Source organism: Dendropsophus ebraccatus, chromosome 10 (assembly GCF_027789765.1).
Source record: "Dendropsophus ebraccatus isolate aDenEbr1 chromosome 10, aDenEbr1.pat, whole genome shotgun sequence".
Lineage (NCBI taxonomy): Eukaryota > Metazoa > Chordata > Amphibia > Anura > Hylidae > Dendropsophus > Dendropsophus ebraccatus.
This window is the reverse complement of record NC_091463.1, coordinates 20,108,976-20,125,866: the sequence shown is the minus strand read 5'-3', so window position 1 is coordinate 20,125,866 and position 16,891 is coordinate 20,108,976. Positions and strand designations below refer to the sequence as shown.

The following is a 16,891-nucleotide window of genomic DNA, read 5'->3' as shown; positions in this document are numbered from 1 at the left end:
CTGTATGTATTTAGAGGGTCAAGTCAGAGGTCTGATTTAATTTATTGGGTCAGGTCTGTATTTATTTAAGGGGATAAAGTCTGGAGTCTATTATTTAGGGGGTCAAGTTTAGGGTCCATATTTATTTAAAGGATCAAATCTGGAGTCTTTACTGATTTAATGGATCGAGTCTAAGGAGGGGGGGGGGTATAAGGGGGGTCAGGTTTAGGGTTAGTAAAGCTCCAATTACATGGAACGATTATCGTTTAAACATTTGCTAAAACTATCATATCTGTCCGTGTGATGACACCCAACTATGAAACGACAAAGAAAAAAAACATTCATTTTTGTCTTTCAACATGTTGAAAAATTATCGTTGGTAGTTCGCCGATCGTTCGCATTTTTGCTTGTGTAATAAGTAAAAAAACTGTTGTGTGGGTCGTCCTGAGGAACGATTAGCGACCATATAACAATGTAAAAATGATCGTTCATAACAGTAATCAGTGAATGTAATAACCTCAGAATCGCTAGCTACCAAAAAAATCGCTAGTTATCGCTAGCGAACGATTGTTATAGCGAATCTTTGTGTAAATAATAAGAAGAGTATAAGAAAAAGCTCCGTTATTGCTGATGCGGAACACTTTGTAAATGAATTCTGGTCACAGCCGATGGTCACATGATTCGGTACACACATTACCTTCAGTGGGGGAAGTCTTCAGTCTCCTACACAGGCCATGGACATCACCATAACTATCTTGTATTTTTTGAATGGCCTCAGCTCCTCGCAACTCCATGAGGGAGCGCAGCTCCTGCAAAGTGCAGCCAAAACCTCCGGCATGGTTCTGTTCTCTCCGCTGGTTCTTTGGGTAAAAATCCACTGAGCTGTTCAGATCTCCCATGTTGATTAACTGTTGTTATTTTCTGGCCTAGGAGCGTAGGTATTGGCGTAAGTGTGTGTGTATTTTGTTTTTCCAAAACTAGCCGCCACAGTCTGCAAGCTTGGTATCAGTGGGTGTGCCGGATAGATGATGGGCCTGGAAAAGCAAAGGAGTGGGTAGACTTAGTATTATTGAAGTCTCCTATATATATTGTATATAGATAATATAATGCATTTGGCTACTTACAGACATGAAGATAATTTTTTTAAAAATCCATTGTCCACCTTAAAGGGGTACTCTGAAATCTTTCTTTTACATTAACAGGTTTCAGAAAGTTATATAGATTTGGAATTTACTTCTATTTAAAAATCTCCAGTCTTCCAGTACTTATCAGCTGCTGTATGTCCTGCAGAAAGAGGTGTATTCTTTCCAGTCTGACACAGTGCTCTCTACTGCCACCTCTGTCCAAGACAGGAACTGTCCAGAGCAGGAGAGGTTTTCTATGGTGATTTGCTACTGCTCTGGACAGTTCCTGACATGGACAGAGGTGGCAGCAGAGAACACTGTGTCAGACTGGAAATAATACACCACTTCCTGCAGGACATACATCAGCTGATAAGTACTGGAAGAGTTGAGATGTTTAAATAGAAGTAAATTACAAATCTATATACCTTTCTTAAACCAGTTGACTTAGAAAAAAAAAAAGATTTTCAACAAAGTTCCTCTTAAACAGACATCCTTACATTAAGATATTGATGCATATCAGACCTGGTAATGCCATGGTCCAATAGAGAACCTTACTCTTGTCTGAGCAGCACGCATTCATGTGACAATGAGACGCCTTGTATGGGGTTGTACGGAGCCACTAGAGGCATTGAGGACATGTAAGTGATGGTATATCCCTACAAGGAAGAGGCATGCAATAGCGATGGTAGCCATAGAGCACTGGGGAAGAAGGAGGATGCAGATGCAAGTGAGAGATATGAGTCCTGACCTCCATTAGATAACCCATTGATTTGAATGGGCATGGTGTAATACTTCATTTCCCCCGTGGGGGAACTGCTTTAACAAACTACAGACCATAGAGGACTGGTCATCACTAAATAAACTTACACCTTAAGGCCATGTTCACACGTAGTATAACACCGGGTCACAAAATGGCCGGTATTTCTGAAGATCATCCCGGGCGGTACTGCAGGGATGATCTTCATTTCTGCTGAATTCAGATGTGGACGCACCCATGGGCGCCGGCATCCCAATCCACCGCTGCGGCCACTATTCAATGGATGTCAGTTATCCGTGCAGCCGGATGGAATCACAGCCGGACTGTATACTATGGGGGGGATTTATGAAGACCGGCGTACAAGTATGCCGCTCTTATATTAGGCCCCGACCCCTTTTTCCTGGCAAGATTCACTAAGAGACGCACGCCTCTTAGTGAATTCGGCCGACCGGGCACAGGTTTGGGCTTCCAGCAGGTGTAGATTTGAAACATGATTTATGCCTGCGAGCAGGCGTAAATCATGATAAATGAGGCGCGGGAGGAGGCCACGCCTCCTCCCCACCTTGTCTTGCCCCCCCCACCCCGGAAGGCGTACGCCATGGAGAAGTAGCAAATCTGCACCTTCTCCCTGGCGTATGCCTCGGGTTGACGTTTCGTAAACGACTCCCTATGTGTATACGCTCCGGCCGGGATTCCACTCATTCACAATACAACGTATGTTTTGTGTATATCACGGCCGTTGTTGCAAATTGCAACAACGGCCATGATGTATACAAAACATATGTTGTGTGAACCTGGCTTGAGATCCAACCTGCTGATGGTTTCCAGGTTAGACTTTCATATGGGTGTATACTTAGGTATGTCATATCAAGATCCTACAAGTCATTGACAAGTTGCAGTGGTAGACTTGAGTGGACTGATTGGGTTCGGTAACGTTCTCCAAACCTGAACGCTCAGCATTTGACTCCTGGTGTCTGGAGAAGTTCGATGCCCTGAGGCAGCTAGGGAAAAATGCCAAAGGCTGTATCCGTATTTTCCAAGACTTCCTAGGGCGGCACCCAATTTCATCAGCCACAAGGAGTAAAATTCTGAGCGTTCAGCTTCGGAGAACGTTACCGAACCAGAACAGTTCGACACTATTCAATGTCCAGCGCTGTGTGAACAGGGCTCTGTGAGTTACCACGACATAGTCTTTATTCAGTCATGGCGAGCAGACCTTTGCTTACACAGAACTGATTGCCGCTATGTACTGGGAGCCTCACACCAGCTGACGTTCTCCTCCACCAGGCCGCCAGCAGCTAGAATATCCACAGAGTAACAGATGCATGGTGATTGGTGGCAAGCACGCCGGTGAGAACCATAAATAGAAGGCACTTTACCAGGATTTCCTACAAGCAAAGTTAATTGTGAATGATCATTTCCCCCTTAACTTAATGACTGTCTGTCTATACTTAATTTCCCCAAAGATAAACAAATCCGCGTCCGTCTTGCTGCACAGAGTGCTGATGTGTGTGTATTCCGGTGGAGGAACTCGTCTCCTGCCTTAGAGAGACGCTAAAATAACACACCGCTTAGACCGGATTGTTGCACATAAACACTGGAGGACCCCCAGAGCACTTAAAGGGGAAACCCATGTGCTCTCACCTCTGTTATCTGACAGCAATGTCAACAGGTTTAGAACAGTGCCTACATTTAATAACTGGTGGTCGGTGATCCCTGACTCTGCCAACATAATCTGCTTTTCTGCACCTTTGTCCTTGTGGGGTGGGTGAGAGACTCACCTTCTAACAAAGTTAGGGCCAGTTCACACTGAGGAATAAGCGCTGAATCAGTGAGAAAAGTGTTCCGGGCAGGAAGTGCGGAATCCGCAAAGAAAGTGTTCCGCCTGGAATCACGTCTGGCAGAACTCCGAGCAAATTAATTTTTCATTTAATCTAATTCATTCATTTTTTTCAATTCCACGTGGATTGCGCGCTGAATTTCTACGCATACTCCGTGCTGATTTTGCGCTGAATAATTTCAGAGCAGAAACATTTCAGAGCACAAACTTACTGCTCAATTCAATTCAATGGGATTCTGTCAGCAGAATCCGCCAGAAGAATTGACATGTCCGCGCGCAATGACGTAATTTCATCGTGCGCCGCCTGCAGGAGAAGACGGGCACAGGCTAGAGGGGAGAGAAGAGGACCTGGGCAGCGTGGGAGCGGAGGAAAGGTAAGTGGGATGTTTATTTTTTTATTTGGGACAGGCACTGGGAGTTAACTAGGCTACCAAGGACATGACTGGGGGGTGGGTTAACTAGGCTACCAGGGACATCACTGGGGAGTTAACTAGGCTACCAAGGACATGACGGGGGGGGGTAACTAGGCTACCAGGGACATCACTGGGGGGTTAACTAGGCTACCAGGGGCATCACTGGGGGGTTAACTAGGCTACCAGGGGCATCACTGGGGGGTTAACTAGGCTACCAGGGACATGACTGGGGGGTTAACTAGGCTAGCAGGGACATTACTGATAGGTTAACTAGGCGAGGATCTACAAGCAGAATCTGCCCTTAACTTTACCAGTATTCTGCTTGAAATTCCTCCCATAAAATATGTACAGAGCAATGTCTTATTGTGTTCAATAGGATTTCCTATCTGTTCTTCACACAGAGGAATTTATGCACAGAATTTTCGGTTGCGGATTTGCTTTGAATTTCCACTTTCCACTTGCATTCCACTCGAATTCTGCTTAAATTCAGCGCCTATTCCACCAGAGCTGAAGAGGAAATTTCAAGCAGGAAACTTTCCTTTTCAATTCCCCCATTGACTTCTATAGGATTACTCTAACAAAATTTGCCCAAAGAATTGACATGTCAATTCTTTGGGTGGGTTCACACTACGGAATCTGAGTGGATAAGTTCCAGCGGATTCCTACGCTCGTACCCGCTTGCGGCGGTGCACATCTCCACCCGTGCCATAGACACCATTCTATGGCCAGGTGGATTTCGGCTTCCGCCAAAAGAACTGACATGTCAATTCTTTCGGTGGACGGCAGAATCAGCCCAGTCATAGAATGATGTCTATGGCACGGGCGGAGATGTGCGTCGCCGCGAGCCAGTACAAGCAACGGAATCTGCCAGAACTTATCCAGGTGGATTCTGTAGTGTGAATCCACCCTTGGGCTGCGTTCACACTACGTATATTTCAGTCAGTATATTTCAGTCAGTATTGCAACCAAAACCAGGAGTTGATTAAAAACACAGAAAAGATCTGTTCACACAATGTTGAAATTGAGTGGATGGCCGCCATATAACAGTAAATAACGGCCATTATTTCAGTATAACAGCCGTTGTTCTAAAATAACAGATCATCCGGCCAGTACTGCAGTACCGGCCAGGATGATCTTCTCTGACAGCGGCCGTTCGGTGACCCGGCCGGTGTCTTACGCCATGAGAACATGGCCGAAGACTACATCCCTGGGGGGATAGCTGTTATGGGTTTAGCACTTGGACCCAGGAGCTTCAAGGTACCTGTTTAGGATCTTGTTGTAGACGGCATCATAACACAACGTTCACTGGGGATTTCATTCATAAATGCAGCCACATCTAACAGTCACAGGCACCACTGCGAGTCCGAGCTGAGTGAGGGGGCCAATCCATGGACGTTGTTGTTTCCAGTTTCAGTTGCAAACTTATGTTGTGACCCAGTCAGGGGCAAGCACACCTTGTGTCTCCGCTGCACTGAGAAAACCTGCACAAAAGAAGGTTAGACACATCAGCATCAATGGCGTAGGGGCCAGTGCCATAACATCTCAAACCAGTCCAACATAAGAAAACTGCTAGACCTGATAAAGCCCCCATGCATCTTCTCCCGGTGCCCCTCTCAGTGCTCCTTCATCAGTCCTCAGGTTCCTTGTTTTAGATAGTCCTTGTGGTTGTCACTACCACTGAGGGTGCCCCTTGGCACTATTATTTGAACTCTATCTTGTGATAGATGGGGGTCCCAGTGATCGGCCCCTATTAATCAGATCACCTACCACTTATAATATTGAGATAATCTCTTTAATGACCATCATATTAAAGAAATTGAACAGGATTAGAAAAACATGGCCGCTTTCTTCCAGAAATACCATCACTCCTTTCTCGGTTTGGGTGTGCGGTATTGCAGCTTAGTTCCATTGAAGTGTATGGAGCTGAATTGTAACACCACTCACAACCTGAGGACATGGGTGGCGCTGTTTTTGTAAGAAAGTAGCTGTGCTTTTTCTAATCCTGGATAATCCCTTTAACCCACTTCATACCTCCAATTCATGATATACACTCACCGGCCACTTTATTAGGTACACCTGTCCAACTGCACGTTACCACTTAATTTCTAATCAGCCAATCACATGGCGGCAACTCAGTGCATTTAGGCATGTAGACATGGTCAAGACAATCTCCTGCAGTTCAAACCGAGCATCAGTATGGGGAAGAAAGGTGATTTGAGGGCCTTTGAACGTGGCATGGTTGTTGGTGCCAGAAGGGCTGGTCTGAGTATTTCAGAAACTGCTGATCTACTGGGATTTTCACGCACAACCATCTCTAGGGTTTACAGAGAATGGTCCGAAAAAGAAAAAACAGTGAGCGGCAGTTCTGTGGGCGGAAATGCCTTGTTGATGCCAGAGGTCAGAGGAGAATGGGCAGACTGGTTCGAGCTGATAGAAAGGCAACAATGACTCAAATAGCCAACCGTTACAACCAAGGTAGGCAGAAGAGCATCTCTGAACGCACAGTACGTCCAACTTTGAGGCAGATGGGCTACAACAGCAGAAGACCACACCGGGTGCCACTCCTTTCAGCTAAGAACAGGAAACTGAGGCTACAATTTGCACAAGCTCATCGAAATTGGACAGTAGAAGATTGGAAAAACGTTGCCTGGTCTGATGAGTCTCGATTTCTGCTGCGACATTCGGATGGTAGGGTCAGAATTTGGCGTCAACAACATGAAAGCATGGATCCATCCTGCCTTGTATCAACGGTTCAGGCTGGTGGTGGTGGTGTCATGGTGTGGGGAATATTTTCTTGGCACTCTTTGGGCCCCTTGGTACCAATTGAGCATCGTTGCAACGCCACAGCCTACCTGAGTATTGTTGCTGACCATGTCCATCCCTTTATGACCACAATGTACCCAACATCTGATGGCTACTTTCAGCAGGATAATGCGCCATGTCATAAAGCTAGAATCATCTCAGACTGGTTTCTTGAACATGACAATGAGTTCACTGTACTCAAATGGCCTCCACAGTCACCAGATCTCAATCCAATAGAGCATCTTTGGGATGTGGTGGAACGGGAGATTCGCATCATGGATGTGCAGCCGACAAATCTGCGGCAACTGTGTGATGCCATCATGTCAATATAGACCAAAATCTCTGAGGAAGCTTCCAGCACCTTGTTGTATCTATGCCACGAAGAAATGAGGCAGTTCTGAAGGCAAAAGGGGGTCCAACCCGTTACTAGCATGGTGTACCTAATAAAGTGGCCGGTGAGTGTATATATGTGTATATATATATATATATATATATATATATATATATATATATATATATATATATCTCAATTGCAGTTTGGTGTTGAGCCCCCTCTTAGCATAGGCCCCCATAGTTGTAATCACTTTCACTATGGTAGGTAACCACTGAAGAAGCTTTCATGGGTTATCCAAGATTAGAAAGATAATTGTTTTTGTTTTTTTAAACCGCGCCACCCCTGACCTCAGGACATGTGCGGTATTACAATTAGGCTCCATTCACTCTAATAGAAAAGAGCTGCAATACCAAACCCAAACTGAGGGCAAGAGTGATGCTATTTTTGGAACAAACCATGGGGGAGATTTATCAAACATGGTGTAAAGTGAAACTGGCTCAGTTGCCCCTAGCAACCAATCAGATTCCACCTTTCATTCCTCATAGACTCTTTGGAAAATGAAAGGTGGAATCTGATTGGTTGCTAGGCAACTAAGCCAGTTTCACTTCACACCAAGTTTGATAAATCTCCCTCCATGTTTTTTCAACCCCTTTAACTTTCATACAGACATAAGGGGGCCCTCCATTCCCATAATAACATGGAGAGGCGTATAAGATCACCCGTATTCCTCATCCTTATGAAGCTGCTGCTTCTTCTTCATATTTAATAATGCTGTATTAATAATACATTTATTAAGATCCAAATGAAATACATAAAGTAAGACAATAATAGTAAAACCAGTTGCCATCTCGTTCCCGGCACTCAGCGCCTGCACCGCGCCGCTCCGCTGATTATCAAACATCAATTAAATCCAATTATTCAGCTTTATTGCTCTTCATTATTATTTCAAACCTCCCACTTCTATATAATGGAGTGTACATTAGCAGTGCGCTATATCCAGAATCCGTACATTAAGCCCTCTATTCCCCCAGCACTGCCAGGCCCAGGAATTAGATGCATATTTAATCAGGCTTCTCCTTTGTATATTTTATACAGTCCCAAACGGCAAGGACAGCTTTCTTATTGCTACTTCACGCCTTAACCTTGGCTCCCATTATTTCAGGCTTTAAAGGGTCCTTTCCCCCTCATCTCTTCTGCACTGGGAAGGGGAACTCCACCGCCATTGGGGTCTTGTATGGATCAGTATTGTTAAGACACAGGGAATGACAGGAATAAAAATAAAGGGCTGTCTTCTTCCAGAAACAGCCCCACGTCTGCCCTCAGGTTGTGTGCGGTTTAACAACTCCATTCCATTCACTTCAGTGAGCTGCAATACTACACATAAACTGAGGACAAGGGTGGCGCTATTGCTGAAGGAACACAGCTAAGTTTTTCTAACCCTGGCTACTGCGTTTTCCCCACTTTTTATGTGAAACATATTTTATCTATTTATCTTCTATCTATTATCTATCTATCTCTCTCCTATCTGTCTATCTATCTATCTGTCTCCTACCTATCCTGAAATATTGCAGTTTTCATTCTGGACACTTCCCGTTCTCTACAGATCACTTTCCAGCAGTCTCCTCCTTATCATCACAGACAAGATTACAGTGAAAGGTCACACCAGTATATAGATAGGCTGGGATTAAATCTCCCTCCCTCCACAATGACCTCTGCACAGCTCACACAGCATGCCTAATCAACTCTCCCATAGAAGTAAATAGGGTCAGATCCAGTCTATTATGTATAGGTCCTGGCTGCCCCCATAATAATATACTGATATATAGAACTTCTAAGTGGGTGCTCCGGCACAGATGTAAACCTGACCTGATCAGTTCTGTTTACCAGTGTCAATGAGGATCTGAACAGCCTTACATCATTTGGCAGCCAACACTGTCTCCTATAGATTTACCTCTACCCCCATATACCCACACTGAGGCTCAGTGACACAGTCACCATCACGGCAGCATAGGCCTCAAGTACAATGGCCCCCACTGACTGACACCTCCTCCTTCTGTAAGCTGGCATCCAGGAAACTTTATTACTGGTGCCAACTATGGTGGCACCGTCGTGTGTAGGACTCTGCCAGCCCCTTACAAGAGAGGACTAACAGGTGCATGGACTCCTGGGTACGTAATCACACGTGGCACCGCGACACAAGAACGGGAATAAACATTTTACACTGTTACATAGGAGGGGCTGTGTTTTACCTTCCTTACAGGTTTTATGTTTTGCACTTGTAGATAGTCATGGAATTGGTGGGGAAGTCTTATTGTAGCCATCTTCCTTCAGCAGAAAACAAACAGCTGTCTCTCTTCATACACAGGGACTGGCAGCATTCGTGTATTTAGAATGGAAAGTGTTTTTGTGTGGGGTGGGGGGAGTAAGGTGCTACCACTCTTTTCGGATGATTGATATGTAACGTACACAATCCTTCTGATATTGGGAGAGGAGTCCATATAATGGTCAAAGAGTCCATCCAAAATCATTGGTCTGAACCGACACATGTATGATGCGTATTGAGACCTAAATTCTTATCATCTACAGTAAAAGACCCAAAAAGATTTAGAAAAACATGGCTCCTTCCCTCTAAAACCAGCGCTAAACCTCTCCACAAGTTGTGCATAGTATTGTAGCTCAGCCCTCAGCACCAACCAGGGTCGGACTGGCCCAGTGAGGTACCGAGGAATCCCCTGGTAGGCATGTTGAAAGACAAACGAGAGCAACGATCAGCCGACATCATTCATATCGGCTGACCGTTGTCTTCTATCACACGAGACAATTATCGGCCGATATCGCCAAATACATCTAATAATCATTTAGTGTAATAGGGCCTTTAGACCCAAAAATCCTGAGTCCAACACTTGCGACAATTCTGGACATAGACAGGCATGGTACCATTTCTCTAACCCTGCACAACCCGTTTACCTTGGATTATATACATATAATAGATCCAGATAAACTGTGATAAGAAATAATCAATGTGTCAGGGATATAAGGTCACCGGGATTATCCTGTTACCAGGGTCTCTGTAATAATCCCTGGTATCAGACTGATGACCTCTGCCGCCAAGCCTGTGGGTCAGGGAAGCCATACCCTCCCGGATGCCAACTAAGCAGGAAATCAGATAGGCGGCGCGTTGTCATGACAGATGTGTCTATGAGACGGGTTCTCAGGGTCATTAATACACAAACCAAGTTGGCAGAAGAGATGTAAACGGACATCTGCCCCCCCCCCTTCCTATTCCCATTGTAACCATCAATGAATAAGAACTTCCTGCCATTAGTCCTAATAATGTGCCCCTGGTGTAATGTGCACCCCCCCCCCCCCAGCCGGCGTCCATCAGCAGCTTCCACAACAAGGACGTTTGATGCCCGCTGAGAAGTGGCTACAGAGTAAGGCTTATTAATATTTTAGTGACAGCATCACTGCAGCTCGGCTCTTTCGGAGATCTGACTGTTTATGATGCTTCCACCAAACACTTGCTGACTCCCAGCTCAGCAATCTTCCCAGCCAGGAAGCTCCAGCTGTCCGATTGGAGGAAGGGCGGCGTACATCTGCAGCCTTGCCTGAAAGGGCATTGACTGGATGAGATGAGCGGAGCAGCCAGCCGCCGGCTCCAATCCTTCCCATTATCCAATCAATTCCTTTTTTGGATTCTCTTGTGGCGAGAAAAAGAAAGACAAAAAATTTGCATATATTATTAACACGTTCTTCAGAAGCGACTACCAATCCCCGTAGGACGTCCGTATAGTGTGTTGTTACTATGCCAATCTGCGTATCTACCCGAATGACATATTTATTCGATCCGTCATTCATAATTCATGGAACGTTTACGTCTTCCTCTGCATAGCCGGCAAACACTATGGACACCGGTTGCGTTGCTGGCATCAAGTAGTGGCCCAGATCTCCCGCACCATTCACTTTTACATGCACCCTCCCCACCACCAGTGCCCTGCAGCATCCTGGGTATCTTCACCACCAACAACCCTGAGGGGCATATGAGGGTCAAGAACATGGCTAGCATTATTTATAGAGACCTGTGTTTTTCTCACATTCTAGTAAAACAAGTAGCACCCATTTATACACATAGTAATAGAAGAGGGCGAGGAGGCTGTAGGAAATGAAGTATAGATTATTAAAGGAGTACTCCAGTAAAATAAATAAATAAATAAAATAAACTGGTGTCAGAAAGTTATACAGATTTGTCATTTACTTCTATTTAGAAATCTGCAGTCTTCCAGTACTTATCAGCTGCTGCATGTCCTGTGGAAAGTGATGTATTCTCTCCAGTCTGACACAGTGTTCTCTGCTGCCACCTCTGTCCATGTTAGGAACTGTCCAGAGCAGGAGCAAATCCCCATAGAAAACCTCTCCTGCTCTGGACAGTTCCGGACATAGACAGAGGTGGAAGCAGAGAGAACTGTGTCAGACTGCTAAGTATACACCACTTTCTGTAGGACATACAGCAGCTGATAAGTACTGGAAGACTTGAGATGTTTTAATAGAAGTAAATTCCGCATCTCTGGCACTTTCTGGCACCAGTTAATTTGAAAGAAAAAAAATTGGTACACAACCCCTTAAAAGGAAATGTGTCATCAGAAAAAGTTTTTACATAAAACACGTTAACAAATTTTTGGTGTGAGTCTTCCTATTCCCCAGCAATGCCCTCCTTATCATCACAGACAGGAGCACAGTAACAGGTGATACCAGTATACATAACAGGGGCACACACAATGGCTGTTGTCCACAACTTTCTCCCCGTAGAATGACCTCTGTAAAGTAGTTCATTGCTCTTAATATGACAGGTCCTATCTAGGTCCTTGAGCCTATGATTCATGGAACTTGCTGTAAAGCATATTACAAAATGCTGTTAAAGTAGTAGTAGTTTAGTAGTTGGCTGCCCCATAAAAGTCTATAAAAAAGTAAAATGAGTGCGTCAGCTCATATTGCTATAGATGTGTTTTACAATTTATTCAGCGGGTGCAAGTGTCCAGGAGGCCGAGTCAAGCTGCTCAAGTGCCGCAAAATAACTTTCACCCCACATGTGTTCTATGTGTAGACCTTCTGTATACTGCGTCATCATTGTTACATACAGTAATTAGACATGTGTCCCGAGTTCACATTGTGAGGCCCTGTGCATATCTACATTGGAGGATCCATTAGAAACGTCTGTCATAGATTCCAATGTAGCGCTATTTTGTCCAGAAAAATACAGTATACCCCTGGTCCTGGACGCTTCTGGGTCTGAGTGAGGACCTGGGATGTGGCATGTTAGGCCCACTCAGCCAGTCAGTGGTAATAGCAGGGTCCTCCCTCAACCGCTTAATGGTTGAGCGGGCCTCACATTCCAGGTCACCACTCAGACCCAGAAGTGGCCAGGACAGGGAGACTGGAGCCGCAGGATAAAGGCACCAGCGCTACACCGGGTGAGGTGAGAGACTGTTACTTCTTTCCTCCTCCTCCTCCCGAAAATCACTCCAGCCTGGAGTTCTCCTTTAATGCAATGAAACTCCAACGTGTGAGAACATACCCTCTGGGATTTTGTAGGATTAACCAATTATACCAATAATGATCATCATATGTAAGCTGATACAAAGTCATTACCTGAAACAGAAACTGCTGTGTATGAGGCTTAAACTGGGTGAGGAACAGCAAAACTCTGACACAAAGGTTAATGTTGTGGAAGACAGTGTCATGTTGCAGGTCATACACCAAGGCAAGGCTGAGCAAAGCAACAAGACACAAGGGGGCTCATTTATTAAGATGCTCCCCTGGCATTTGCCACGGCAAAGGTAAAGATTTTTGGCTTATACATCAGAACTGGCATAAACTAATGGACCCAGATATATAGAACTACTGTTTGGAGAAGTCTGTCCGGAAGTGGAAGAATTTCAGCCAAAAAGCCAATAAGGAAACATGGCAAAGAGACTCAACTCTGCTGGGAGGCAGAGAAATGGCAGCAGGAGCTCTGGACTCATGAGTGAAATACTTGGCTATCACAGAAGGTTTGTTCATGTAAGGTCTAGAAAGCGGTATAGTAATAAGTCAACAGCAATGTGTAGTGTCCCGGTACGGGTGGTCCACAAAGTCTTTATACCACCTGGGTAATGTGTTTTTGTTAGGTATTGCACTAGAGGGGATGAAGGTGCTAATTCTCATTTCCCCACTAGGTGTCACTCTTTATCTTTTGAATAAGTCTTTCTATTGAAGCACAGCTGAAGGAAAACTATGGGTTTATTGTTGTGTCATGTTGTTGTTTAACCAATTACAGGTGCAGATGCTTTCCCTCTCTTTCCTACCTCTTAAACTTCTCTCTCCTCTCTTCCACAACCCCACCAATCATAGGGAAGTTTAGTTACCGCTATAAAAGGGAGTTCAGTTCCTGGTGGGGGGAGTCTTTGTTAGTCAGTGTATGAGAAGGAGACAGAACCAGAGACAGAGCGGGTGAGACCCTGCTGAAGTGAAGCCGGGCCTGGCTTAGGCCAGGACCCTTGTCAGGGACTAAGACACAGCCAAAGACAGTGATTTTTTCCAAGCCACTAACCTGTTCCAGTATGCAGTGCTAAAACCTCAGAAGGGTTACTTGTCCTATTCTCAGGGCAGTAGCCAAAGCTAGGTACTAACCCCCAGTAGGACAAATAGCTGGAAGCTGACGTGTCCTACTGACGACGCACAGCTCTTCTGGGAAGCCTCAGAAAGTCTGGTACACCCAGTTCTAAAGGCCTGGGGCTTGTACTACCCAGCTTGGCACTCCATAAACTAGTTGGGCAGAAGGCTGTCAGATAGCACACTATCTAAACGTGAGTACGGGTATTCTTCCCGTCACTATACTTCTTCTACAAGCTCATCCCAGCAGATTACACTACTGCTTGCATAAGGCCCCCAAGACAGCCCCTCTACTCACTCCTCAAGCTACCTCAACCTCTAGTCTTCTCTTCCTCTTTCACCTGTAAACTGTTCTTCTGGTTAAGCATTAAACTCTCTCCTATTTTTGAGGCGTCTGAAGCACCTGCACCCACAGCTTACACTTGGGTTAACTTTTTTACCTTAAGCGCACTGCCCGTGTCTAGGGGTTGGTTCCAATACCACTTCTGGCCACAATGACAAGTGCCCAAGTGACCCAACATCCACCTAGCTGGAACCCCACCTAACAGCTACCCCGGTATACGTCAGATGGGTTATGGGGGCTCCCTGCAAGTTTGGGGCTGCATTTCAGCCAATGGCATTGTGTTGCGAGCAATGACCAATAGCTGCCAGATGTTATGGATGCCACATCGGGCAGCGTTAGGACATTGTGTGCCCATGTAGTTTCCCCAGCACACAAAGCCTACTCCCTCCGCAACATGCTCCTGTCCCCCTCTCGTTTGCGGAGCACGGACAGACGGGGGGGGGGGGGGGGGGGGGGGCGGAGTGTCGGAGAGCAGATATTGTAGGACCTTTCCTGCCCTACGGATAACCCCTTTATTGGTGTCCTCAGTGCTGGGAGAGATTCTGCAGCAGGACAACAACCCCCAACATCCAGTCAATGTTATTCGAACTACCCTCAGTGTACAGAAGAACAAGGATCCTGGCAGTGATGATATGGTCGCACAGAGGCCTGGTCTCCCATCATGCACTCTGTCTGGGATTACGTGAAGGATCTGAGTAGAGACGTCCACAGAAGATTGGGGGTTATTTCTCCACGAAGTAGACAGAAGGATCTGAGTAGAGACGTCCACAGAAGATTGGGGGTTATTTCTCCACGATGATGGAACAACCTCCCTGCCGAGCTCCTTTATACTCTGAGTATCTAGAAGACCTGATGCTAAAGGTAAAGGTGACACCAAATACTGATGTGATCTGGATTCCTCTTTCGTTTATTCTCCATGCATTCTCTTATTTGATAAAAATAAACTACTAACACTTCTATTTCTGAACATGTTCTTATTTTTTTCACACCTGCCTAGAACTTTTGCACAGTACTGCATATATCAACCTGCTCTGCTCCTCCTGCACTATAACATGCCGCCTGCGGAAACAACTGCGCTTTCCATGCCACGGGATCCCTTTAAGGCCGGTGCATCACAGCGCTAACAATTCTAGTAGCCATTTTTCGAACCACATTAAGGAATAAAACCTGGACTCAAAAACCATCAACGTCAAAGAACGATTCTTTCATTCATGGGACTATCACTGCCTGAATGGCCTCTTAAAGGTGTATACTCCGTAAGAAGCTTGCCGGTATATAGCGTTCGCGTGCACCTATCTGCTTCGGCAATGCAAAACTTAGCTGACATGAAAGTGCTCTGAGCATGTGGTAGTCATGAACGATGACTCTGTGGCTGAATCATGTCCGTGGAGAGAGGAGGTGGGGAGGGGGGGAGCAGAAGAAGAGGGAGGTAGGATGAGGGGAAGGAATGCTTGAATTTCAGTTGCCATGACGACAAGAAGTGGTTCTGCTGCAGTGACGATCTGCTGTTGTTTTTTTGTATACAGAGAAATAGAAAATTTATTTTTTATCCCCCTGGTAGCGGTCGACATCACTTCATCAGGGAGGCAAGTGCGTGCAGACATTTTCTTGGCCAATGATGGAGTCATGAGGCCATCTCATGTAAATCAGCTTTGATCTACTACTGATCAAAGTGTACCATGTACCCGGTGACTTGTATATTTACTTAGGAAGCATTCAAGATAAGTTTTCAGGACCATTTCTGTACAGATGTCATCTTCCGACACCTTATGCCCTTTAAGCTGTCAGTTCTAAGAAAGTGGGATGACCTCCAAGATGGTGGCCATCATGGCCTCCAACCAGACAGGTCATCCAGTTTTCCTAGACTCTAGGTCCTGGAGGTGCTGCTGCTTATTCTCCCTTCCTTTATGTGCATAAGGGTATATATATCAAACATGGTGTAAAGTGAAACTGGCTCAGTTGCCCCTAGCAACCAATCAGATTCCACCTTTCATTTTCCAAAGAGTTTGTGAGGAATGAAAGGTGGAATCTGATTGGTTGCTAGGGGCAACTGAGCCAGTTTCACTTTACACCATGTTTGATAAATCTTCCCCATAGTGCTCTTTGCTTTTGTTAAAATTGTATTGCCATTTTTTATACTATTTATCGTTTCAGTTCTGTATCTGGTAATTTGCCTCTTTTAAGTCGCAGTGGTGGTCAGTGAACGTAGTGTAATTTTGGTAGATTTGATCACTAGTATGGTGGTGGCATATCGCTTTAAAGGGGTACACCATTGAAAAGATCAACTTGTGCCACCAAGTTATACAGATTTGTCCTTTTGGGTCACTCAAAAAATGATGCTTATTATTTCCGGGAAACATAGAAGATTGTTGGCAGAAAAAGACCACTGGGTCCATCTAGTCTGCCCTTTTAGTATTTCCTTTCCTATTATCTTAGGTTAGATATATGTTTATCCCAGGCAGGTTTACATTCTGTTATTGTACATTTAACAACCACATCTGCTGGAAGTTTGTTCCAAGCATCTACCACTCTTTCAGTAAAGTAATATTTTCTCTCGTTTCTGATCTTTCCCCCAACTAACCTCTCACTGTGTCCTTTTGTTCTTGAGTCCAGTTTTTTTTCTCATGAACCTTATTTACTCCTTTAACATA

The 16,891-nt window shown here is 45.1% G+C and overlaps 1 protein-coding gene across 5 annotated transcripts in view; it reads right to left on the bottom strand.

The window, feature by feature from the left end:
• ATP2B3 (ATPase plasma membrane Ca2+ transporting 3) overlaps positions 1 to 16,891 on the bottom strand; it is a 162,858-nt gene that overhangs the window by 102,507 nt on the left and 43,460 nt on the right. For all 5 annotated transcript variants that reach the window (XM_069943663.1, XM_069943659.1, XM_069943660.1 and 2 more), the window contains exons 2-3: positions 5,375 to 5,594; positions 677 to 1,013 (exon numbers count right to left, since the gene is read on the bottom strand). In XM_069943663.1, the coding sequence (XP_069799764.1) occupies positions 677 to 878 (202 nt within the window). In that variant the 5' untranslated portion in view covers positions 879 to 1,013; positions 5,375 to 5,594. The remainder of the gene's footprint in view (positions 1 to 676; positions 1,014 to 5,374; positions 5,595 to 16,891) is intronic.